Raw genomic sequence first — 25,663 nt, 5'->3', positions numbered from 1 at the left:
AACCTAGAAAAGTCCTGCTTGGATTGATTGTTGTTTGCTTATGGCAAGCTGCAGATATTTCATGCAAATTTAGGAAATACTATATACTGTATGGTAACTTTAGGGAATTCATAATTTGTAGCTCATATATATACAATAGTCCTTTTCTGTTTGTTATTACCATTCAAATAAAGGTCAGTGTTATATGGCATATAAGTTTAAGCAGAAATGTCATACATATTTTAATGTCATTTTAAGATTAAACCCATGAAATGGTATTCAAATAGGTCATCACTGACAAACAACAATATAAGCAATTTTTTCATTTATGAAGGAGCAAACCTCTAGAATGGTAAAAAGGATGCCACCAAAATTCAAACTTGATATGTGTTATGTGGTAATAAGCATTGTGTATAAGTTTCATAACATTTGGTTGAGCCAAACTAAAGTTGGAAAACATAAACCAATTATAGGATGAACAGATCGACAAAGTACAGACCGACAAAGGTAAAACTTAATGCCTCTTTCACTACCACGGGTGCATAAAAATCACTCGCCTTCTAGGAGTAGTAATTGAAGAAAAGATATAATATAATATCCAACACTTTAATGATATAATGGATTGACTGATCACAGACAAAGGCAGGAATGTTTTATATAAACACATGTACAAATATATAAATCTTTCTGAAACACTACACATGTTAATTCTACCATCACAGAAATTGTAAATTTCTGTATCGTTCTTATATATCCCTGTTACAGAGCATGCAAATATATATAAATATTTCTGAAAACCACTTATGAAATTTCTACCATCACAGATAAAGTAAATTTCTGTAACGTTCTTATATCTTTATGTAACAGACCGTGTTTAATTCCATTAAATGAAATTAAGCTTTGCAACATTACACATATTATTTAAAAACAACAGAACATGAACTATACCTTTTACATTACATATTTAATCCTACTCAAACAGTTTAAGTAAAATTTTGTAAATGTATGATAGAATTCTTATTGAACAGTTAATGTTAAATTCTTACTGCTATTTATAATACATAATTCTTCTTTAACTGTAAACTTGAAATTTTTTCGTTACACAACATCTGAATATTACTGGAACACAGAATACTCTGAATATTACTGTAACACAGAATACTCTGAATAATACTGGAACACAGAATACAAGTAAAATTACAAAAATTCTACAATATAACATAAAACACTTAACAAATTATTATGCTTTATCTATGGCAACATTAAATACACATAGGATTTACAATGTGTATATAATTTGCCATCAAAAGTAAAGAAACCATGTTGAAAGCAGGAATATAAATTTATAGTATAAAACATTTTTTAAGTATGTAGCTTTAATTTTATTAAAGTAAAAGTTTAAAAATGTTACAAAATCAGTATATAAACTGGTATAATTTTTTGTAAATAAACATACAACCTTCCAATAGTAAGAATTGAACGGAAATACATAATATTAATAATAAATCGAAACAACACTCCTCTGCAAAAAGTGATATATATCGGATGATTCAAACAAAGTTAATAGCACTCTGGTATTCAATATTATGTCCATTTTCGTCTACTGTATTTTTTGGTCCACTAACATGTTTTGTCTATAGCAGATTTAATGGTGGCAAATGAATACTTGTTGCGTTCACACAGGTTAACAAAAGCATAAAGACGTCTGAGTGAGTATTGGAACTGAAATATAAATAAATGAGGTTAAAATTGTATAATATATAAATTTTCAATTACAAGAATGTGTCCATAGTACAAGGATACCCCACTCACACTATCATTTTCAATGTTCAGTGGACCTTGAAATTGGGGTTAAAACTCTAGTTTGGCATTTAAATTAGAATGATCATATCATGAGGAACATGTGTATTAAGTTGCAAGTTGATTGGACTACAACTTCATTGACAACTATTTTTACCAAAAACTTTAACCTGAAGCTAGACAGACTTATGGACAGTGGACGTACAGACCCAAAAAAACCATAATGCTCCTAGGTGGGCCATATAAATCTGAAAAAAATCAAATCTCAAATATTTAGGTGTCTTTTGGAAAACTGTTGACTTTAGCCTTTACACACAATGGGACACTGTAAGTCTTTAACTGTTAACAAACAGATCAGATACATACACTTCTGGTAAAGATTCAATGAATAAGAGCATCATATTTAAACATGCTTCGATAAAATGCTTCGCTGAGTGCAGCCTGATAAGACCACAGAGGTTGAACCCTGAACAGTTGGGCCAAATTTGAACACAATATTCAAGCTCTATACTGTCTGAATTTGGATTGTTATCAAATTTTTGACATGATAAAGTTTTCTGACACAAAACAAATATCAAGATCTTACAAATCTATTGCACAATACTGTGCATTTAAAGATTTCTTCTGGAAACTTAATAAAAATTTTGAAAAAAAAAATTGATCCCCTTAAAAAAATTGGAACCCCCCCAAAACTTTTTGAATCCCCCCTTGGAGCAATTACCCCCACACTTAATCCCTGCCTTTTCTTTTGTAGTATGGAACCTTGTAGTACAATTTCAGAGAGATTCATACACTTAAACACAAGTTATTATCTGGATACTATATATGCTCGTTTTGGCCCTTTTTTGGCCCCTAATTCCTGCATGAATGGGACAATAACCTCCAATCTCAATCCCAGCCTTCCTTTTGTGATATGGAGCCTTGTGGTATATTATCAGATAGATCCATACTCTTATATACAAGTTATTGTAAAAATACTTGTTGTTTGCCCATTTTTGACCCTTAATTCCTAAACTGTTGGCACCATAACCTCCAAAATGAATTCAAACCTTCTACTTGTGGTATTAAACATTGTGAAACAATTTCAGAGCAATTGAAATACTTTTACACAAGTAATTATCCTGAAAGTAGAAAAATGCTTGTTTTGGGCCACTTTTGGGCCCCTTATTCCTAAATGGTTGGGACCATCATCCCCAAAATCAATCCCAAATTTCCTTTTGTGGTATTGAACCTTCTTATAAACTTTCAAAGAGATCTATTCACGAAAACTAAAGTTATTGTCCGGAAACCAATGTGTCTTCGGACGACGCGAACGACAATGACGACATCATACCATTATACAATCCAAAAAATTTGTTTGCGGTCTTATAAAAAATATTATCTAACAATGTTATGATATCAGTTTTCATGTGCTATAAGTATTATTTAAGAGAATGATTATAGTACATGTACCTAATGTCACTTATTTATGGGATATTATAATTCCTTTTTAAATACGAATTGATTGAAAATCATGGCACCATTCATGGGATACAAGTTCTAAGCAGACAAGAGTGTTATTCAAATACAATAAAACACTCAAGGCACAACAACCATTTTCCAATACTTACATTTGGTAGGTCAAGGTCATGACATGTATCTCTCAAATATTCCACAGTTTGTATGTAACAATCATGATTATACAGGTCAACAGTGTCTTCCATGATACTGGTAACTGTCTGGTGATCATGATCCACTGTTTTACTGATAATCTCCTTCACTAATCGATCTATCTTAGATCTTTTCTGTAATGAAACATAAAAATTAATGTTGTGACTTCAAAATAGCTAATTATATAATTCATGAGGACGATATTTTTCAAAAGTCTTTAAGTGTAAAACCATGAGAGAAAACTATTTATTTAATCAAATTGAATAACTTGAATTGAAACAAACTTATGCCATATCACATGAATTTAAGCAATTTTATAGTATTTTGATTAGTTGTAGCTTATGAATATCCATTATTCAAATTTAAATCTGCATTTCAATCCACACAGAAACATTAGACCTTTGTTGACATGAATGAAAACTATATCTATTTAGGCCCTATTTTACACAATTTAAAACTGTTTAAGCACACATTTAGTTTTAACTTGATAGATTGCTTTAACAATGAAGGGATATCCTGTTTATAGATACATTGTACATGAGTGCCAATAAGACAAGCCTCCATCCAAGTCACAAGTTGTAAAAAGTCAACTATTATAGGTCAAAGTATCGTCTTCAACACAGACTTGACTCACACTGAACAGCAAGCTATCAGGGCCCCAAAATGACTCAAGTAAACAAACTCAAACAGGAAAACCTAGTATGATCTACTTTGATTTACAGAATAAAAGTAATGATTTCATACTCTCCATTACCATGCTGGATTGTATGAGGTATTGTTTCATTTTATAACTTACCAGAGCTAAGCCTGAAAGTTGTGACATCAATTGGTCCTTTTCTAACTCATCTGTTGACAAAAGCCATAAATTTCTAAGCACTTCCATTTCAACATCCTCAGCTTTCACAGCATCTATCTGTGGGTAGAGAATAACAAAAATTGATTTTCAGAATCGTTTGATACAAAGATTTGACACAGTACAAGATAAATCACCACTTATTGCGGTGTGGTTGGTTGCAAATATGCTTATCAAAATAAAACTTGTGTTAACAATTTGTGATACACAAGATGTGGCTTTTGTGCATACAAGAACATTGAAATGCCTGCAAGAGTTTACACCAAATATGACATTAACTCTCTTATATGACCATCTAAGTGTGAATAAAATGACAATAATTTCATAAAATATATGAAGTTGAGGCCAACTAAATTGTCTCCCCACGATAAATATTGATCAATAAAAAACATGGCACCAAAATTCAGATCAAGTAAAAAATCAAAAAGAATATCTTATTATAAGAGCATCTCACACTTTCAAAAGCTTCAAAATCAGTCTCCTTCAAAGTTTATGTTTTTGCAACTGTAAGCTAGTTCAGCTTGATGTACATTTATGCAGTTTTTAAATTGCAAACTGTATTGAGTGCTTTAATTTATTTAAGCTCAACCAAGATAGTGTTGGCTTTGATTTTATATCTGGGTCTTCTGATGATATCTATGTATGATGTATATTTTAACTTTTTTGGATTCGAGCATCACTGATGAGTCTTTTGTAGATTTAGTCCTGGTATCTATGATGAGTTTATTTACATGCCAATCTGCTAAAGAATCAGGCAATGGTGAAATCATGACAAACAAAAGACCATGCAGCTTTATATTAATTTAAGATCAGAATGTATAATGATGCATAAATATATCATTCTTTTCCTTTTCCCTGTTCTGGAAAAGCAAGATAAAGTTGGTTGAAATGCACTATAAATAAACAAATAGGAGGAGATAATGAATTTTCTATCATTCTATGAACCAAAGTTTATTTAGATACTTCTACTTGACAATCTTACCACATAGATCTCCTAATTTTCTCTATTTTTGAAATTCACAATTTTACAACAATTGTTTTGAAGTAAAAAATACTTACAGTTGGATCAGGTGCTGGGAATACAATGTTGTTGGCTTGCTGATTTCCTTGGAATTCAGCCACTGTCATTTTACCAATTGACTGAAATATAGAAAAGAAAAACAAATTCAGATAATATGAATAATGACCTGTAACACAAACACAAATACAAAATACAACCATCTTTAGAAATGGTTAGAACTTATCTAATTTTTGCAAGTAATTAAAATCAACAGCAAATAGCTGTATGGTATAAAATTATGTTTTTTGGTTATAAATAAAATCAGTGGCCAAAATCTCACTAGTGTGGAAGTATCCCAATCTGATTAATATATATTGTCTGTGTGCAAGCTTTGCCTACATGAATGTACGTCTGAAACTCTCCATTCTACTTTCTGTTTTAAAGACCTTTCGAGATCCTTTGTTTTTTTCAGATTAATACACACTTTCAAAATTTTTAAGGCTAGAATTTCATTGGCTCATTTGGTAACTATCAGAACACAAAAACAAAATGGAGTGTTGTCAGATCCTTAAAATTAAAGCATGAACACAGAGGGGCGTAAAGGGGGTTGTATCTGCACGGAAGAACGAGAAATAAAATTGCTGTTTCAAGATGAACGTCAATTAAAAATTTCTTGATCGTTGACCTTTTCACCGATTTTACGAACATGGTGAATAATGAACCTTTTTCACTGCTGCACGTGAAATAAAAATGGCAAAACATGCTCCACGAAAATAACCCTTTACCACCCTCAACACAGGATCTGTATTTTAATCAGATCAAAAAGTATCCAGTAACCATGTTATATAATTCAAATGATGTGGCCTTGTAAAACTTAAACAAAACACATGAAATTAGCCCTAAGCACTATATTCTAAATCAACTAACCTTATCTCCAAACTCCATCACATGACTTGTGTTTGTCTTCTTCTTTGTGATTTTAAACTGATCCTGGATTGTTTCAGAGTTTAAATTTTCCTGCAATTGACAAAATAAGACTATTTCTATATGTAAAATTTAATTGGTTATCTTTTGAAAATATTCATGTTTCAAGAGAAACATTTTATTTTAAGATATCCTATCAAAAGAAAGCAAAATTGTTAGCATTCATGTGTTGCTATAGAGAATTTCCTAATTGTTCCATGAAATTTTGCATTAGAGAACAGAAATGACAGATATAGACATTTTTCAATTCATATAGGGGGTTTAACTTAAGAACAGTAAAAGTGGTGTCATTCAATTCAAATTTGATCTGTGTTTTGTGGAAATAAGCATTGTGTATAAGTTACATAATATTTGTCTTTATAGGCAAACAAGAGTTAGAAAATGGAAACGAAAAATTCTGCAATTTGTTTGTTTATAAATGGGCATAACTCATGACCTGTAAAAGTGAGTTAGGACTGATGGACAAGGGTAATACTTAATGCCACCTTTGCCTAGTGGAGGGGGCATAAAATCTACTCTGTTAAGATTACCTTGTCAGAATCCTGTAGCCACATTACACTAAATACATCTCCCAAATAGGTCTTCCTCTTCTTGTCAAAATAACAAGCATAAGATGACTGAGATGAGTTAGAGGCTGACAATGCAAGGACTGAAAATAAACCAACATATTTAATACAAACTTTGGCCAAACGTATAACTGAAAGATGCCATTTCAATTTTTCAAAAGATTAAAAATGCACCTCTGATAGAGTGAAATGCTTGATTTTTTGAAGACTTATTTAGTTATTCAATGTATTAGATGCTAAAAATAAGTTACCTGAAGTTCATTGATAAATAAAAGATTCCAATAAATGTTAAGCATGTTCATAGTAGTTCATTCAATAATTTCCACAACATACAATCATATAAAAGATACCTCCCAAACAAAAAAATAGTTCTTCCAAAAGCTGGAAAAGGGGAGATAATTTTCAATGTTTTCTAATTTCAGAATTTGACATTTGATTGTTGTGTCATGATTGGTGTTTTGTTGATGAAGTTTTAATATAGATATTTTAACCTACTTTCATTGTTAATAGACTTACAAAGGAGTTTGATTTGTTTCTTTAACAGTGCATGTCAATCACTTACTGTTTATATCTTTGGGTAGAAGTGTTTTAAACATAGATCCAGATTCACAAGATTCCAGGTAAAACACAAGCTAAAATAAAATAAATAACATTTCACATTTGTTTATATGAATACATATCAGCAATTTGTTAAAATCTTGCTGTTTATGTGTTCAAAAACACTGTAAAGTAATATCTTTAGATTTGATTTCAGAAAACAATTTACTTATATAAGAGAATGATTCAATATTCATATGTGAAATAGATTTGTCACAGCAAAAACAAGAAAACAGTTTTAGTTCTAAATTAATAATGCATTACCTTTCCAAATTTCTGTTCTTGATGCATTTCTTTTAAAACTTTCATCAGATCTTTACTGTGGAGCTAGAAAAAAATCAAAGGAAATTTTTATACACTTTTTACTTCGGATTCTTTATAATATGCATAAGGTACTGGTTTTCATTGTGTTGTAGGTACAAATGAAGTGCAGGCTTAAATGCAAAATGTGTCTTTTCCGGGAAATCAATACATTCAATAGGCAAACATACAGGTTAATTTTCTGAATCCACATTAAAAATCTCAAACAAATAGACAAATATAGACAGTTTATTTCCTTTAAAAGGAGCTATGGCTTTAAACACATTTCATAGACTTCCGTATAAGTAGAACAAAAATAAATAGCATGTCGTTTATATATTTTTTCTTATTTTTTTGACATTTGAAAAAATCTGTAAGCCCTTGGTTAAAAAATTTAATATATTGTGAATTCATTATTATTCGTTAGATACCAATTTATCTTGGGAATAGGGAAGCCCCAAATTTAAATGTTCTAGGAATTGCAAATTTGATGTATGATTAAATGCAGACTTTTGGAAAATTGACTAAAATGCAAGTTTTCCTCAATCAATGAAAAATTGGTACCCACGAAAAATAAATAAATCCGCATTACTTATAATTATATTTTGTACTTACAAATTTTTGTCCAAAAGCAATCAAGTTTGGTGCTCCATGGTCAACAAAATTTACAAAGATATGATCATTTGGTCCACTGAAAAAAAGAATCATAATAAAATTGGTTTTTCCTCTACCATTCTACCAGATGTCCATAAATCTTTCTAAAGGATATTTTTTGTAATGTTTAATTTCAATACGACAATGACAATCTTTTTGTATTGACTGACAAATGACTGATGAGAACAAACATTAAAATGAAGAAAATAATAAACTTTTAAGATTTCTTAAATTCTTTAAAATATTTTCTGAATTGTGCAATGTTTCCATCAGAAATTTTGTAAGTTCTAATACTATATACATAAGGAGTAAGAATGTAGACAGTTTTCATGCAATTTTTGCTACTGACCAATAATTACCTATTTATAACTTTGCCACTACCTTTGCCCTTCACCTTTTTACTTTCACCTTGTAATACATCCAGGAAAACATCTGGAGTGACATGCTAAAAATAAATGTAATATAAAAGATTTCAGGGTCTGGATTTTTTTGGAGGAGGTTGGGGTTTGGGGAAAAAAAGGGGGGGGGAAGTATTCACTTCTTTTTTTAAACATATTGCAAATTATTCTTTATATTTAAGCACCCAGTTATTCTCTATTCTTTATTTTTTGGTGTTATATAAATGATATAATTGTTCTCTATTCTGATTTGTTTACCATCACAACTAAGTTTCAGGTTGATGTGAGATCATGTGACCAAAATGTTATAACAAACATCCTTAAACCAAAACTTTAACATCATACAAGATGTGATAACCGAAGAAGTGACGGACAGATTCACAAGCAAGACTGGAAAACAAAATGCCACATATATTATCCTAAGTGAGATTATATAATTATTAACAACACAAGGTAATGTAACACAACACTAAATATTGTTACATCTAAGAAAAGGCTTCCAAATAGCTTTCTCAGCGCATGTTACTCCTTTATACTGTAGTTACAGAAAAATAGTCCAAACACTTTACCTTTCAATAAGGAAACAATGCCTTATAACACTCTTAATTTGTTTTTCAGATTTCATTATCGTTATAATCATTCATTCATAAATTATAAGTTCTTGAAATACTCCTCATCAATTTTCAAGAAATTCTGCAATCTCAAAATGATTTTAACATCAAATAAACAAATACAGGCTGCTGTATCTGGTCTGGCTCTTCTGTGGATGCAGATCGAGAGCTTAAGGATCCTAGGCTATCTTTAATCTTGTATATTGACTTTCAAATTTGTCAATTAAACATCATATAATTAGTTTACCTTTAATCCTGTATAGTCTTTTGGAACTCCATGGTACACATCAGGTCCATCTGGCTGGTTAATGATAACTCCTGGTTTTGGATTTCTAAAGAAAAAAATTGAAAGAGTTTAAAATATATAATTTTTGTTTTCTCTAAACAGTGGACCTGAAATTTGATATTATGGCAGCAAATCGAAATGTTCTATGGCACAATTAGAACCATTAAATTTTTTGATATTTCTACTTCAATCTGAAGTCATAATCAAAAAGTTTGTTCATTGAAAACTCTCTATTGGTGATCAGTGTTCACAGGATACTAGTTGGAGGGACAATTTACTTTGTTCAGTAATACATGTATCTCTTTTTAGCTCACCTGGCCCAAAGGGCCAAGTGAGCTTTTCCCATCACTTTGCGTCCATCGTCCGTCGTTGTCCGTCATCGTTCGTCGTCGTTAACTTTTGCAAAAATCTTCTCCTCTGAAACTACTGAGCCAAATTAAACCAAACTTGGCCACAATCATCATTGGGGTATCTAGTTTAAAAAATTCGTAAGGGTTCCACGGAACCCAGTGTCTCGCCTACTTTTGCTGTTAATCGCAGACTCAACAAAAATGAGGAAAAACATCAATAAAAATTTCCCTCTCGATACTGTCTTTTGATTGAAAGAAGCTTCCAAGTTTGGTAAAAAAATCCAGGATAGTTTATGAATCTAATAAATGTTTTATAAACTTTAACTGCAGACTGTATGTAATGTTAACTGGAAGAAAAACTAAGTCCATTTATAAGTAAATTACGGAAAAAGTGAATTTTTTTTTTACAAAATTTACTTCTGAATAATATCTTATGATCAGAAACAAGCTTTTGTCTAAGTTTGGTAGAAATCAAGGATAGTTTAAGAACATTATAAACATTTTAAAAACTTAAACCACAGAGTGAATGTTTTGTTTCTGGCAAAAAAACTAGGTCCATTTATAAGTAAAATACGGAAAAGTGGAAATTTATTTTTACAAAATTTTCTTCTTGATACTATCTTATGATCATAGACAAGCTTCTGTCCAAGTTTGGTACAAATCAAGGATAGTTTATGAAAGTTATTAAAATTTTAAAAACTTTAACCACAGAGTGAATGTAATGTTTCCTCGCAGAAAAACTAAGTCCATTTATAAGTAAAATACAGAAAAGTGGAAATTTATTTTTACAAAATTTTCTTCTTGATACTATCTAATGATCATAAACAAGCTTCTGTCCAAGTTTGGTACAAATCAAGGATAGTTTATAAAAGTTATTAAAATTTTAAAAACTTTAACCACAGAGTGAATGTAATGTTTCCTCGCAGAAAAACTAAGTCCATTTATAAGTAAAATACGGAAAAAATGGAATTTTATTTTTACAAAATTTACTTCTGGATACTTTCTTATGATCATAAACAAGCTTCTGTCCAAGTTTGGTAGAAATTCAGTATAGTTTAAGAAAGTTATAAAATTTCAAAAACTTTAACCACAGAGTGAATATTTGTGGACGCCGCCGACGACTACGCAGATGAAGATGGAATGTAGGATCGATTAGTCTCGCTTTTTCGACTAAAGTCGAAGGCTCGACAAAAATGTGTCCGGTGACCCGTCCAACCAACCAAGATGGTTGCCATGGCTAAAAATTGAACATAGGGGTAAAATGCAGTTTTTGGCTTATAACTCAAAAACCAAAGCATTGAGAGCAAATCTGACGTGGAGTAAAATTGTTTATCAGGACAAGATCTATCTGCCCTGAAATTTTCAGATGAATTGGACAACCTGTTGTTGGGTTGCTGCCCCTGAATTGGTAATTTTAAGGAAATTTTGCTGTTTTTGGTTATTATCTTGAATATTTTTATAGATAGAGATAAACTGTAAACAGTAATAATGTTCAGCAAAGTAAGATTTACAAATAAGTCAATATGACCGAAATGGTCAATTGACCTCCTATGGAGTTATTGTCCTTTATAGTCAATTTTTAACAATTTTCATAAAATTTGTAAATTTTTATTAACATTTTCCACTGAAACTACTGGGCCAAGTTCATTATAGATAGAGATAATTGTAAGCAGCAAGACTGTTTAGTAAAGTAAGATGTACAAACACATCACCATCACCAAAACACAATTTTGTCATGAATCCATCTGCTTCCTTTGTTTAATATTCACATAGACCAAGGTGAGCGACACAGGCTCTTTAGAGCCTCTAGTTATATTCCATACATTTATATGTAATAATAAATATGGAGGCTTATAACCATAGAAATACATGTATAATCTTCAATGTCCAGTAATAGCCTTTATTCACAGTAAATCACTCAATATCAACAACAGCGATAAAGTTATTCCTAAGTGAATTTCTTGTCTTCTTATAACTTTTTTGTTGTGTGGGATTTATATACAAGCCACATTCAGTCAAAAAGGGTAGGCACAACACATCCCTATGAACAACACATGCAACAACTCTCTGAATGTCTTAAAAATTTGTAAGGGTTCCACGGAACCCAGTGTCTCGCCTACTTTTGCTGTTAATCGCAGACTCAACAAAAATGAGGAAAAACATCAATAAAAATTTCCCTCTCGATACTGTCTTTTGATTGAAAGAAGCTTCCAAGTTTGGTAAAAAATCCAGGATAGTTTATGAATCTAATAAATGTTTTATAAACTTTAACTGCAGACTGTATGTAATGTTAACTGGAAGAAAAACTAAGTCCATTTATAAGTAAAATACAGAAAAAGTGATTTTTTTTTTACAAAATTTACTTCTGAATAATATATTATGATCAGAAAAAAGCTTTTGTCTTAGTTTGGTAGAAATCCAGGATAGTTTAAGAACATTATAAAAATTTTAAAAACTTAAACCAGAGTGAATGTAATGTTTCCTCGCAGAAAAACTAGGTCCATTTATAAGTAAAATACGGAAAAGTGGAAATTTATTTTTACAAAATTTTCTTCTTGATACTATCTTATGATCATAAACAAGCTTCTGTCCAAGTTTGGTACAAATCAAGGATAGTTTATGAAAGTTATTAAAATTTTAAAAACTTTAACCACAGAGTGAATGTAATGTTTCCTCGCAGAAAAACTAAGTCCATTTATAAGTAAAATACGGAAAAAATGGAATTTTATTTTTACAAAATTTACTTCTGGATACTTTCTTATGATCATAAACAAGCTTCTGTTTATGTTTGGAAAAAATTCAGTATAGTTTAAGAAAGTTATTAAAATTTTTAAAACTTTAACCACAGAGTGAATATTTGTGGACGCCGCCGACGACTACGCAGATGAAGATGGAATGTAGGATCGATTAGTCTCGCTTTTTCGACTAAAGTCGAAGGCTCGACAAAAATGTGTCCGGTGACCCGTCCAACCAACCAAGATGGTTGCCATGGCTAAAAATTGAACATAGGGGTAAAATGCAGTTTTTGGCTTATAACTCAAAAACCAAAGCATTGAGAGCAAATCTGACGTGGAGTAAAATTGTTTATCAGGACAAGATCTATCTGCCCTGAAATTTTCAGATGAATTGGACAACCTGTTGTTGGGTTGCTGCCCCTGAATTGGTAATTTTAAGGAAATTTTGCTGTTTTTGGTTATTATCTTGAATATTTTTATAGATAGAGATAAACTGTAAACAGTAATAATGTTCAGCAAAGTAAGATTTACAAATAAGTCAATATGACCGAAATGGTCAATTGACCTCCTATGGAGTTATTGTCCTTTATAGTCAATTTTTAACAATTTTCATAAAATTTGTAAATTTTTATTAACATTTTCCACTGAAACTACTGGGCCAAGTTCATTATAGATAGAGATAATTGTAAGCAGCAAGACTGTTTAGTAAAGTAAGATGTACAAACACATCACCATCACCAAAACACAATTTTGTCATGAATCCATCTGCTTCCTTTGTTTAATATTCACATAGACCAAGGTGAGCGACACAGGCTCTTTAGAGCCTCTAGTTATATTCCATACATTTATATGTAATAATAAATATGGAGGCTTATAACCATAGAAATACATGTATAATCTTCAATGTCCAGTAATAGCCTTTATTCACAGTAAATCACTCAATATCAACAACAGCGATAAAGTTATTCCTAAGTGAATTTCTTGTCTTCTTATAACTTTTTTGTTGTGTGGGATTTATATACAAGCCACATTCAGTCAAAAAGGGTAGGCACAACACATCCCTATGAACAACACATGCAACAACTCTCTGAATGTCTTAAAAATTTGTAAGGGTTCCACGGAACCCAGTGTCTCGCCTACTTTTGCTGTTAATCGCAGACTCAACAAAAATGAGGAAAAACATCAATAAAAATTTCCCTCTCGATACTGTCTTTTGATTGAAAGAAGCTTCCAAGTTTGGTAAAAAATCCAGGATAGTTTATGAATCTAATAAATGTTTTATAAACTTTAACTGCAGACTGTATGTAATGTTAACTGGAAGAAAAACTAAGTCCATTTATAAGTAAAATACAGAAAAAGTGATTTTTTTTTTACAAAATTTACTTCTGAATAATATATTATGATCAGAAAAAAGCTTTTGTCTTAGTTTGGTAGAAATCCAGGATAGTTTAAGAACATTATAAAAATTTTAAAAACTTAAACCAGAGTGAATGTAATGTTTCCTCGCAGAAAAACTAGGTCCATTTATAAGTAAAATACGGAAAAGTGGAAATTTATTTTTACAAAATTTTCTTCTTGATACTATCTTATGATCATAAACAAGCTTCTGTCCAAGTTTGGTACAAATCAAGGATAGTTTATGAAAGTTATTAAAATTTTAAAAACTTTAACCACAGAGTGAATGTAATGTTTCCTCGCAGAAAAACTAAGTCCATTTATAAGTAAAATACGGAAAAAATGGAATTTTATTTTTACAAAATTTACTTCTGGATACTTTCTTATGATCATAAACAAGCTTCTGTTTATGTTTGGAAAAAATTCAGTATAGTTTAAGAAAGTTATTAAAATTTTTAAAACTTTAACCACAGAGTGAATATTTGTGGATGCTGCCGACGACGACGACGGAATGTAGGATCGCTTAGTCTCGCTTTTTCGACTAAAGTCGAAGGCTCGACAAAAATAGACTGTTGCAAAGCTGAATATTGCCCAAAATCTTACATTATTTTAGTGGTCGTCTTTCTGTCTTTTATCTGTATAAAAATACCTTGCAGAATGAACCTATATTGTGTTCTGGTCCTGAATATTCATGAAATATTTACCACTGTATATTAAATAAGTAAAAATCCATCAATTAGTCAATAATAATTAGGTATGCAGGTTAAAACGAGATTGTAGGTAGTGTTAAATATTTTAGCCATTATTGCCAATACAGCATGTAAAGTTATGAAATGTCTTACTCTTTATTGTTGGCTATATCATCAACCATCATAACAATAATTCTCTCATCTGGTAATCCATGATTCTTTAGTACTTGATAAGCATGACAAACATCAGCCTACAAAAATTCAAATATTACATTTAAAACCAGATGCTCCGCAGGGTGCAGCTTTATATACGACCTGAGAGGTTGAACCCTGAACGGTTGGGGCAAGTACGGACACAACATTCAAGCTGGATTCAGCTCTAAATTTGGATTGTGATTAAATAGTTGACACAGCATAGGTTTCTGACACAGAATGAATGTGGTCTAATGAACTTAAAATATTTTTTTTGCCTTTGAGCAATTCACTATGCTGTTGAATATCAATCCTTTCAAAAAAATGTTTGAAGAAATTTTCTTTTTATTTATGAAATCTGAAATGAAAAAAATTTAACCCCCCCCTTTTTTTTCACATCCCCCTTTCCCTTTTTCCAAAACTGATCTCAATTCAAATTTCTAATGGAGTTTGCAACAATAACTACTCATTAAAAGACATCATAAAATATTAAAATGTAAAATAAAGTGCTTGTTCAATCACTGAATGGTTAAGATTGTTTTAATTTATCAGTTGGTAGTAAAAGTGAATATACATTGTATATTGTATAAAACAATGATTTAAGTTGATTCAACTACTATTCTGGACAAAGAAAGATAACTCCAATTGAAAATTTCTTGCTATTGCACAATATTGTGCAATTAGATATTTCTTGCTATTGCACAATACTGTGCAATTGAAAATATTTGCTATTGCACAACACTGTGCAATTGAAGATTTCTTGCTATTGCGCAATACTGTGCAATTGAAAATTTCTTGCTATTGCACAATACTGTGCAATTGAAAATTTCTTGCTATTGCTGAATACTGTGCAATTGAAAATTTCTTGCTATTGCACAATACTTAATATAATAATTTTGGATCCTGATTTGAACCAACTTGAAAACTGGGCCCATAATCATAAATCTAAGTACATGTTTAGATTCAGCATATCAAAAAAGCCCAAGAATTCAATTTTTGTTAAAATCAAACTTAGTTTAATTTTGGATCCTTTGGACTTTAATGTAGACCAATTTGAAAATGGGACCAAAAATTAAGAAACTACATACACAGTTAGATATGGTATATCAAAGAACCCCAATTATTCAATTTTTGATGAAATCAAACAAAGTTTAATTTTGGACCCCGATTTGGACCAACTTGAAACCTGGGCCAATAATCAAAAATCTAAGTACATTTTTAGATTCAGCATATCAAAAAACCCCAAGGATTCAATTTTTGTTAAAATCAAACTAAGTTTAATTTTGGACCCTTTGGACCTTAATGTAGACCAATTTTAAAACGGGACCAAAGATTAAGAATCTACATACACAGTCAGATTTGGCATATCAAAGAACCCCAATTATTCATTTTTTGATGAAATCAAACAAAGTTCAATTTTGGACCCTTTGGGCCCCTTATTCCTAAACTGTTGGGACCAAAACTCCCAAAATCAAACCCAACTTTCCTTTTATGGTCATAAACCTTGTGTTTAAATTTCATGGATTTCTATTTACTTATACTAAAGTTATTGTGCGAAAACCAAGAATAATGCTTATTTGGGCCCCTTTTTGGCCCCTAATTCCTAAACTGTTGGGACCTCAACTCCCAAAATCATTCCCAACCTTCCTTTTGTGGTCATAAACCTTGTGTTTAAATTTCATTGATTTCTATTTACTTATATTAAAGTTATTGTGCAAAAACCAAGAATAATGCTTATTTGGGCCCTTTTTTTGGCCCCTTATTCCTAAACTGTTGAAACCAAAACTCCCAAAATCAATCCCAACCTTCCTTTTGTGGTCATAAACCTTGTGTCAAAATTTCATAGATTTCTATTTACTTAAACTAAAGTTATAGTGCAAAAACCAAGAAAATGCTTATTTGGGCCCTTTTTGGCCCCTAATTCCTAAACTGTTGGGACCGAAACTCTCAAAATCAATCCCAACCTTCCTCTTGTGGTCAAAAACCTTGTGTTAAAATTTCATAGACTTCTTTTCACTTCTACTTAAGTTAGAGTGCGAAAACTAAAAGTATTCAGACGCCGACGCCATTGTGATACCAATATTATACGACCAAAACTTTTTTATTTTTTGCGGTCTTATAGAAACTAAACTGCATAAAAGTTTAGAGATACATGTAGTTGTCATTTCAAATTGGAGGTTGAACAAGTCATGTCATGTGAAGTTTTATACAGGTGAATTTCCACCTTAAAAAAATTGACCATTTTTTCTATTTTGACCTCTCAACCACCTAGTGAAAAACTCCAGCAAGTTGACACTACCTTTAAATTTGTGTTAATGTAGAAGAGTTTGAATTGACCGAAACACTGATATGACTGCATTAATTTCATGTCTTATGTGTGTGAAATAAAATTGGACACAGGAAATCCTGACAATCTCTAAACTAAATATTGTGTTCAAGTATAGTAAAGTTTTACACTGCCAATTCTCTTCTTTCCATAAACTTCTATCATGCTTAGTAAGTCAATGCAAACTCAAATTCAGAGAAACATGCTGCATTTGTTTGCACCTGTACTAAATCAGAAACCTGTTGTTCAGTGGTTGTCGTTAGTTGATGCAGTTTATAAGTGTTTTTGTTTCTTATACAGATTACACAGGCAAAATTGCAACGCATGTAAACGCATGTTTACTAGGAATTTACCGTGCGTTTCTAAACATGTCAGAAATGCATGTTTGGAGCACTGTACGTTAAACGCATGTTTGGAGAACGTATTGTTTACATGCGTTTATGGGAAACATGCGTTTGAAAACACATGGTAAACATATGGTGAAACGCATGTTTACCATACGTTTTCAAAAACACCTGGTAAACATGCGTTGCAATTTTGCCTGTGTAGACCATAGGTTTTTCTATTTGAATGGTTTTACACGTCACTTTTGGGGCCCTTTAAGGCTTGCTGTTTGGTGTGAGCCAAGGCTCCCTGTTGAAGGTCGTACTTTGACCTATAATGGTTTACTTTTTACAAATTGTGACTTGAATGGACATTTGTCTTATTGGCACTCATACAACATTTTTTATATTCAAAAAACTGAATTTAGCAAAATATTTTATACATGTTTACCAGACATGCCAGAGTACCGGTAAGTCTATTTTTTTCTTTAAAAATTACTGAATCATAACCAAGTCATTATGGATTAGTCGCTTATTTAACCAACTTCTAAAGTTATGAGATTTTTTCCTCCATTAATATGTCATATCAAATTCCCTTAACTGACAAATGATAATCTCCATATAGTCAAAGACTCATGATAGTGTTAGCAAGGTGTTGAAATCAATATTATTTAGACCATTAAAATCACAGATAAAAATCAGAGTTTATTTTTACTACATGTACATTAACCTTATGACATTTGTATATATGATGAATTTTAATATATGTATATGTACATGTATATGATATATTATCTGACTTTATTCCAAAAATATTCCAAGAAAAAAAAACATATTTCTGCATAATCTTTTGAGCTACTATACATGCAATGTATTCCATTCATAGAGGTCAGCTTGGAAAAGTTATAATTTAATCCAAGACACATTAGTATGCCATTATCATGATATTTAATGAACATGGAATCTTTGAAAGCATACCAATCAAAAGTAAAAATGGTGTTTACATGTACATGTACAGTGCATGTCAATCATATCATTAAACCATCATTCCATTGAATGATATGAAAAATTGCAAAATTTTAACAGTGTAAAAGATAAACATGACTGAAAGCTGTAACTAATATAAACACTTATTTTTCAAAACATTTATTCATAAATAAATTGACTGTAATAACTCTTTTTAAGTTAAACTAGTATGTACAAAAATGTTCAACATGTACATCTGTAACACAGGTCTGTTGATCCATAGACATGTTACTAAAAAAGTTTAATTACAAATTTGCCTTGGGAATTTAGATCATAGATTAAGTCATATGACAGAAAATAATAAACTAGCATCTGTTGCTTTACATTTTAATATTTGCCTGAGGGTTATGATATACAAGACAATGGCCATGGTGAAATTAATATCAACTTAATATACATGTATCAATACCTTTAATAATGTATAAATTTAATTATGATATTAGTGCATGCCATAGGCGGATCCAGGGGGGGCCTGGGGGGCCCGGGCCCCCCCTTTTGTGGGAAAAATTTAGATGATTATATAGGGAATCATTGAAGCATGACTAGAGCGGCCCTCCCCTTAGGAAAAGTTCTGGATCCGCCACTGCATGCTGTCATTGCTGTTGGGTTTCTGACTCATATAGCCCTATGCACATCATTCAAAAATTTTAATAACTCATCATATTTATATTGTTGTTCAATTAAATGGTAACATTTGTTCTAAGCTCAAGCATGTGACTAAACTAGGATGTAAATTCTTCGTCATTCATGAATAAATTTATCAAATCACATTTTGATCACATGACATACATGTAAATTCTTTTACTTAGGCATTGTTATTTAATCACATGCAAAGTCATGAGCATTACATATGACCCCAAAAAGAAATTGATATAGATAAAATTTAATCTTCTCAAGTATCCTGTCTAATTCAATATTGATTAAATTATCAGTGTTAAGTGTAAAATTGTACTATAATAAGATCACTTTTTCATTTAATCAAGTAATTAAGCAGATAAGGTAACATCTAGACAAGGATGGATCAATTAAATGTGTTAGTTTGTAAAAGAGATAGCAGTGTTGTTAAATATGTATAGACTTGATAAATTCATTTTGTATTAATCATTTATAATCGAAAAGAAATCGAAAGGGGGGATATCAAATACATATACACTGTAAGATTGATTGAATTATCCATAAAGAAATTATGTTTATATCCCTAGCGAGTGTAAAAATCTGAGACTTCAATATAGTGCAACAGGTTCTCAACTTATTTATTACAATTGGCAATTACAAAAAAATGTATATGGAGCATAATAATCAGAGACAGAAAGCAGAAAGAAAATTTAAAACTTCTTAAAATTCATTCAAAAAATCACTTAAAATCAACTTTCAATTTGCGTTTTACCTGGTGTCTGTAGTTCATCCATCCATTTGAGCCTGCAACTAACAAAGCCCAGTGAACTCCGTCGTCTTTTAGTTTAGGAAGTTCAAAATTATGTGGTATTCCAAGGACTAGCCCTGTCAAACAAACACAAAGCAGAAAAACCTGCATCATTGTCGCTTCTAGTTGTAAATATGTATGTGTGAGGTGAACACTGTTGTACTTTCTTTTTGTTTACAGCAATAACATCACATGATTATGATTCTGTCACGTGGATTCTGTTTTCAGATTTAACTTGATAGAGCTGAGCTAGAGAGCTAACAAAACATATTGATACCAGTCAAGTGCATTCGGAAGTTCTCAAGACTTTCCCCTCATTAGAAATATGGCGGGAAACCCAAATTGTCAAGATGAGAAAAAGCTACTTTGTGATCATGGTGATAGGTACTATATTTATGTTCTTTCACGTTAAGAAATGACAACTACTAAAATCAAATATGTATACCATCAGGCTTCAAGTCATAGGCTTTTCTGATGTAATTGTTCTTGTATTTCAATGTGGAATGTGTCAACTTGAAGAAGTATAGTACTGTCTTTTACTGACTAAGTGTCCTTGTAGGCCCCTTTTAAAATAATATGGAACTTTAATAATATAGGGTTATTGCATGAATATTGGGAAATATTGTCCCAATAAAATTTTATATTGCACGAGCTTGCGAGTGCAATATATGTTTTACAAGGGACAATATTCCCTAATATTCATGCAATAACCCTTTTATTGTATAACAATATAATATTTGAAAGTAAAAATTGGTTTATACTAAGTTTTGTCTTTAATGACGTCATGAATTTGAAGATTTATTGCACGCTAACTTTTGGTTACTTTTTGTGGGAAATATTATATTGCTATGCAATAATAATAAATACATCAGACTTTTTACATTTATTTCAACAAATGATTTACTATAACTTCAAGAAATCTTATAAACTTTACATGATATCTTATTTATGATATTATCTTATAATATTAGTTTTAAACTATATACATGATATAAGGCCACATCAATTTAATTTCTTGTTCTACGGATTTTTGGACTCCAAAAATTGGGGTGAGCGAGCGATTTGAAAATTTTAATAAAAAAATATTTAATTTACAAATTTTTGAGGTGTAAACATTAAATAGTAGGTTTTGACAATATTAAAACTTGATTTATCACTTGTATTTTGACATTTCTTTAATTAATGAAGTATTTTTTCCCCTGTTCACAATGAGATTTTTGAATAATTAAAACTGGTCTAAATATGTGACTGACATTGAGACAATTCTCCATCCAAGTCATAATCCGATTGGGAACAAGCCTTAATGTTATAAATATCCCTTTAATGAGGGGTCGATATCAATTATAATATTATAGTAAAATATAAAAAAGAAGATTGCCAATGAGACAACTATCCACAAAAGACCAAAATGACACAGACATTAACAACTATAGGTCACTGTACGGCCTTCAACAATGAGCAAAGCCCATACCGCATAGTGAGCTATAAAAGGCCCTGATAAGACAATGTAAAACTATTCAAACGAGAAAACTAACGGCCTTATTTATGTAAAAAAATGAATGAAAAACAAATATGTAACACATAAACAAAAACTATATATCTATCTGGTATCAAATGTTCAAAACATGTGATGTCCAAGAATTTTGTAATATTCCTTGACTTTAACATGTTTAACCATGTTAACACATTTACTGTACCAGTTTAATATTATTCAAAATAAGGGACAACATCAAAAGTTCAATGTAGGATAAAAAACTTGAGTCACATAGTTTTTTCACTGACCCCCCACTCCCCTCTTAACTTAATTTAGGAAAAATTGATTTACGTATATATGGATATAGGTAAAATCGATTTTGGATTAACAAAACTTGCAGCAATGTTGACCACCCCCCCCCCCCCCCCCCTCTTTTACCTATATGGATATAGGTAAAATCGATTTTGGATTAACAAAACTTGCAGCAATGTTGACCCGCACCCCCAAACTATTTGATTTAAGTTTCTTATCCTACATCGATCTTTTGATGTCATCCCTAAGTGGACCCCTCTTTTAGAAAGTTGTTTAAAATATGATGTATTTCTCCTCTTTTTGAATTAAAAATTCCAAGTTTTCATAGATTTTGTATAGTAGCACTATACAAATCCTTGGTATTTCTATTTTCTTTTCTACATCAGTAAAATGACCCCTTGTCTGAGGGAGGGTTTTTCCTAACCTGATAATAACAAACACCAGCCAAAATACGGCCTTTTACACAGGGTTTTGATCAAGACCAAACAGCAAGCTATAAGGGACCCAAAAATTATTAGTGTACGGTACACAACTCGAACAGGAAATCCAACAATCTTATTTATATATCATAGTGGGAAAATACCAATGAACCAAACAACAAACCATAACTGCTGAAAGACAGGCCCCTTAACCAATCAGGGCAGGTGCATATACATGCAGCGACTATGGATAGTTTTGTTTCGCCAGCATACAATATAATTGCAGTTGAAGGCAAATCCTTCAGAAGTTCTTCATACTTTATTCGAACAACGAACATTTTTTGATAGGGAATATAAGTAAGGGGGAAAGAAACCAATGTTTTGTTCTGTACAGGTATTTCCGCTGTTATATATATACCAGTATATATCGGAGCACTCCCTCTTGGGATAAATTGGTTTTATGCTAAAACAAATATTGTCACAGATATTTACACAGTGTGTTGGGGTGCTTATAGGTTTTAAATCATTATATACACTCAAGGTTAGACTGTGATTTTAAAAACAAATGTTGATATCTTTTTATAATGTTTACAAAAAAACAGTGTGGGAAATGGACATGATAACATATCTGGATGCGGGAGGCGGGAAGCTAAACAAATTTAAAAAATTCAATTTTGAAAAAAATAGGTGAGGGCGGGTCCAAGTAAGGAACAAGGTATTAAATTGGCACGGCCTAAGATAAAATCATGATTCTTATATAGTATGTAAGACATATTATATAAGACGTCTTATATAAAATAAAAGTGTTATGAATTATATGAGATATCTTACAAACTTTAAGAGATATCTTGTAAAGTATTTAAGATATCTGATAACCTTTATGAGATATCTTATGTTTACCTAAGATTGTTAAAGATTGTTAGTTGTCATCTATAATCTGCAACATTCCTTAAATTGCTGACTGGATTTCTGTTAAAGTTTGAATCTTTAGTTTATAAATGCCATTGTGGTCTCCCTAGTATTGACCCTAATTTCTGTTTTGTCAATAAGTGTCATCTATGTAATAGTAGAGGTATGAATATGTCAGCTCTAATATTTTTTTCCATGTGTATTTCTATAGTGCTCAAATGATTGCACATAACAACTGAATTTCAAGTTAATGTATTTGCTTTTCAGCAGTAAATATCCAATTCCTCCTCCAAGTTGAAATGCACTATATCAGACCACCAGCAGAGAAAAGTGCTGGGCAGAATCCATTTTTATTTACGTAAATTATGCCCATATTACAGGTGTATTACGATAGAATTGGGAAAGAAGAAGTATGAAGCCTGCCTAACTTATTATAATGATCCTGCTAAGATTAGCTATGGAATTATACTTACACATGGTGCAGGAGGGGACATGAACCATAAACAGCTAGTTGGTATTGCAGAGAAGTTAGCTAAAGCTAGATATTTAGTCTTACGTTTTACCTGTAAAGGATTGAACCTTGCTTACAGGACTAAAGTGTATACAGGAATAGTGGTAAAGACAATTTTTTTTCTGAATTATAATTTGACATTCAAAAGTTTATATTTTCTGATGAATTTCAAAGTTGAAATTTCTCTTTTCAAATGAGATTTCTGCATAAAGAACGTATTTTATTCAGATTTTCAAAAAATAATATGGATTGAAAGTTTTTATTTTTCAAAATTGACGTATATGTTTGAACTGTGAACAGATACTGGTAAATGGGCAGAGAGTTACAATTTATTTATTTAGTCTAGTATCAAAGATAATCAGTATTTAATTTATCTTCTGAAAATCATGCAAGAGATATGTTTCTTGGCATCATGAATTACGCAAGTCAATTGACAACTTTGTTTTGCAAGTTATTCAATAATTAAAAAAGTTTTTGCTTAAAATATTTTCAAACAGTTAAGTTAAAGAAACAGACAAAAATGGTTTAAAAAAATTGAAGCCTTTGTTTATCTAAGGAAAAGTTATTTCAAAACTGAATGGTGACTTGTTCTGTATTCTCATGGGAGATAACTCATAACTTGTGTTTCAAAGAAGGAAAAGGTTTTGTCAACTACATGAAATTTGTATATTTCAGGACTATGTAAAGGAGAATTATCCTCATCTGAAGGGATGTTTTATTGGAGGTAAGTTTCACAGATATAAAGTATCACATTCATTGTACTGTTAGGAAAAAAATGTTGTTTAGCTTAGTACAATAATAGAATAAAACAAAATGATTATTTTTGCTATTTAGATTAATTATACAGAAGCAAAAAGAAATACATATAATTAAAAAGATGTGGTATGATTGACAATGAAGACTACTCACCACCAAATTCTAGAATTATTTTTTTGCTTTTAAATGCAATCTTACAACTAATTTAGCAAAATTAAGTATAATTCCTAAAAGAGTCATTATTTTTTCAGTAAACCAAAAGTTTTAATTTTGTCTTCAGGTCATTACTTGTATAAGGTATACACTCAACAATTCCCATATGATATATTTTCATTTCTTGTGCCATACTCAGAATGAACAGGTCAACAAAAATCTGCTGTTTAATTTATTTATCTCTTATCACGTTCTTATATAATAAACCATGTGTATCCATGTCATCTATATAGTACATTTACATATTGTGATAAGCTTATGATAAACAAAAAGGGAATAGTCATTATAATTGTATACATTAATTGGTTTTAGGACGTTCCATGGGATCAAGGGCAGCTGTTGGTGTTTGTTGTGATTCAAAGATGACCGATTTTTTACAAGGTGTCATATGTTTATCATATCCTTTACATAAACCGAATGACTTCAAACAGTTACGAGATGGTCCACTTAATGATGTCACAAAGCCAGTCCTTTTCGTTAGTGGGACAGATGATAATATGTGTGATCGGGAGTTGTTTTTACCTGTCCTTGATCACATGACCAAAAGTCAGGTGCACTGGATTGAAGGAGGAAATCATGGACTTGAGATAAAGGGAAAACCCATTGAAGATATAGTTCTAGAAATAGAGCTTGTTATCAGAACTTTTATTCAGGAATGTCTTATAGATAAACCTAAGAGAACTAAAGTACAGAAGGCTGTGAAAAAGAAAATAAAAACTCAATGAAATCTTTATATTGTGTTTTCAATATTTGCTTTCTATGAAACTAATGATGTTGAATGAAATAAGGTGTTTGGTATAGGTCGATGAGACAGCGCTCCAGAATACAAATATAATTGAAAAGATATCAAGGGGTCAACACACATCCTAAAAACATTGAGAATAAATGAAACAAACTATCAAATATTTGCAATCAACAATAAATTTTCTAAA

The 25,663-nt window shown here is 31.1% G+C and overlaps 2 protein-coding genes across 2 annotated transcripts; one reads left to right on the top strand and one right to left on the bottom strand.

The window, feature by feature from the left end:
- Positions 1–924: 924 nt before the first annotated feature.
- Positions 925–20,331, bottom strand: LOC143068812 (legumain-like). Its single transcript, XM_076243120.1, has 13 exons — positions 20,102–20,331; positions 15,001–15,098; positions 9,640–9,724; positions 8,743–8,828; positions 8,345–8,420; positions 7,694–7,756; positions 7,395–7,464; positions 6,797–6,915; positions 6,210–6,299; positions 5,342–5,422; positions 4,226–4,342; positions 3,390–3,563; positions 925–1,701 (listed from the first exon to the last, which is right to left on the bottom strand). Exons 1-13 carry the CDS (start codon positions 20,249–20,251, stop codon positions 1,600–1,602), a joined length of 1,311 nt encoding a protein of 436 aa, XP_076099235.1. The 5' UTR covers positions 20,252–20,331; the 3' UTR covers positions 925–1,599.
- Positions 20,332–20,381: 50 nt separating this feature from the next.
- LOC143068813 (testis-expressed protein 30-like) lies at positions 20,382–25,462 on the top strand. The gene is made up of 4 exons (XM_076243121.1): positions 20,382–20,521; positions 23,632–23,866; positions 24,438–24,486; positions 25,044–25,462. Exons 1-4 carry the CDS (start codon positions 20,463–20,465, stop codon positions 25,454–25,456), a joined length of 756 nt encoding a protein of 251 aa, XP_076099236.1. The 5' UTR covers positions 20,382–20,462; the 3' UTR covers positions 25,457–25,462.
- Positions 25,463–25,663: the final 201 nt, after the last annotated feature.

This window comes from Mytilus galloprovincialis, chromosome 3 (assembly GCF_965363235.1).
Source record: "Mytilus galloprovincialis chromosome 3, xbMytGall1.hap1.1, whole genome shotgun sequence".
Taxonomy (NCBI): domain Eukaryota; kingdom Metazoa; phylum Mollusca; class Bivalvia; order Mytilida; family Mytilidae; genus Mytilus; species Mytilus galloprovincialis.
Note: the sequence above shows the minus strand (reverse complement) of the source record. Positions and strands in the feature narration are given on the sequence as shown.

Coding starts and splice junctions, on each gene's coding strand:
- LOC143068812 (XM_076243120.1), bottom strand. CDS start 20,251: ATGATGCAGGTTTTTCTGCTTTGTGTTTGTTTGACAGGGCTAGTCCTT. Junction 7,757..8,344: donor TTGCTTTTGGACAAAAATTT/GTAAGTACAAAA, acceptor ATTTTTTTCTAG/CTCCACAGTAAAGATCTGAT. Junction 4,343..5,341: donor TCCCAGCACCTGATCCAACT/GTAAGTATTTTT, acceptor CTCTACCCACAG/ATAGATGCTGTGAAAGCTGA.
- LOC143068813 (XM_076243121.1), top strand. CDS start 20,463: ATGGCGGGAAACCCAAATTGTCAAGATGAGAAAAAGCTACTTTGTGAT. Junction 20,522..23,631: donor CTTTGTGATCATGGTGATAG/GTACTATATTTA, acceptor CCCATATTACAG/GTGTATTACGATAGAATTGG. Junction 24,487..25,043: donor GAAGGGATGTTTTATTGGAG/GTAAGTTTCACA, acceptor AATTGGTTTTAG/GACGTTCCATGGGATCAAGG.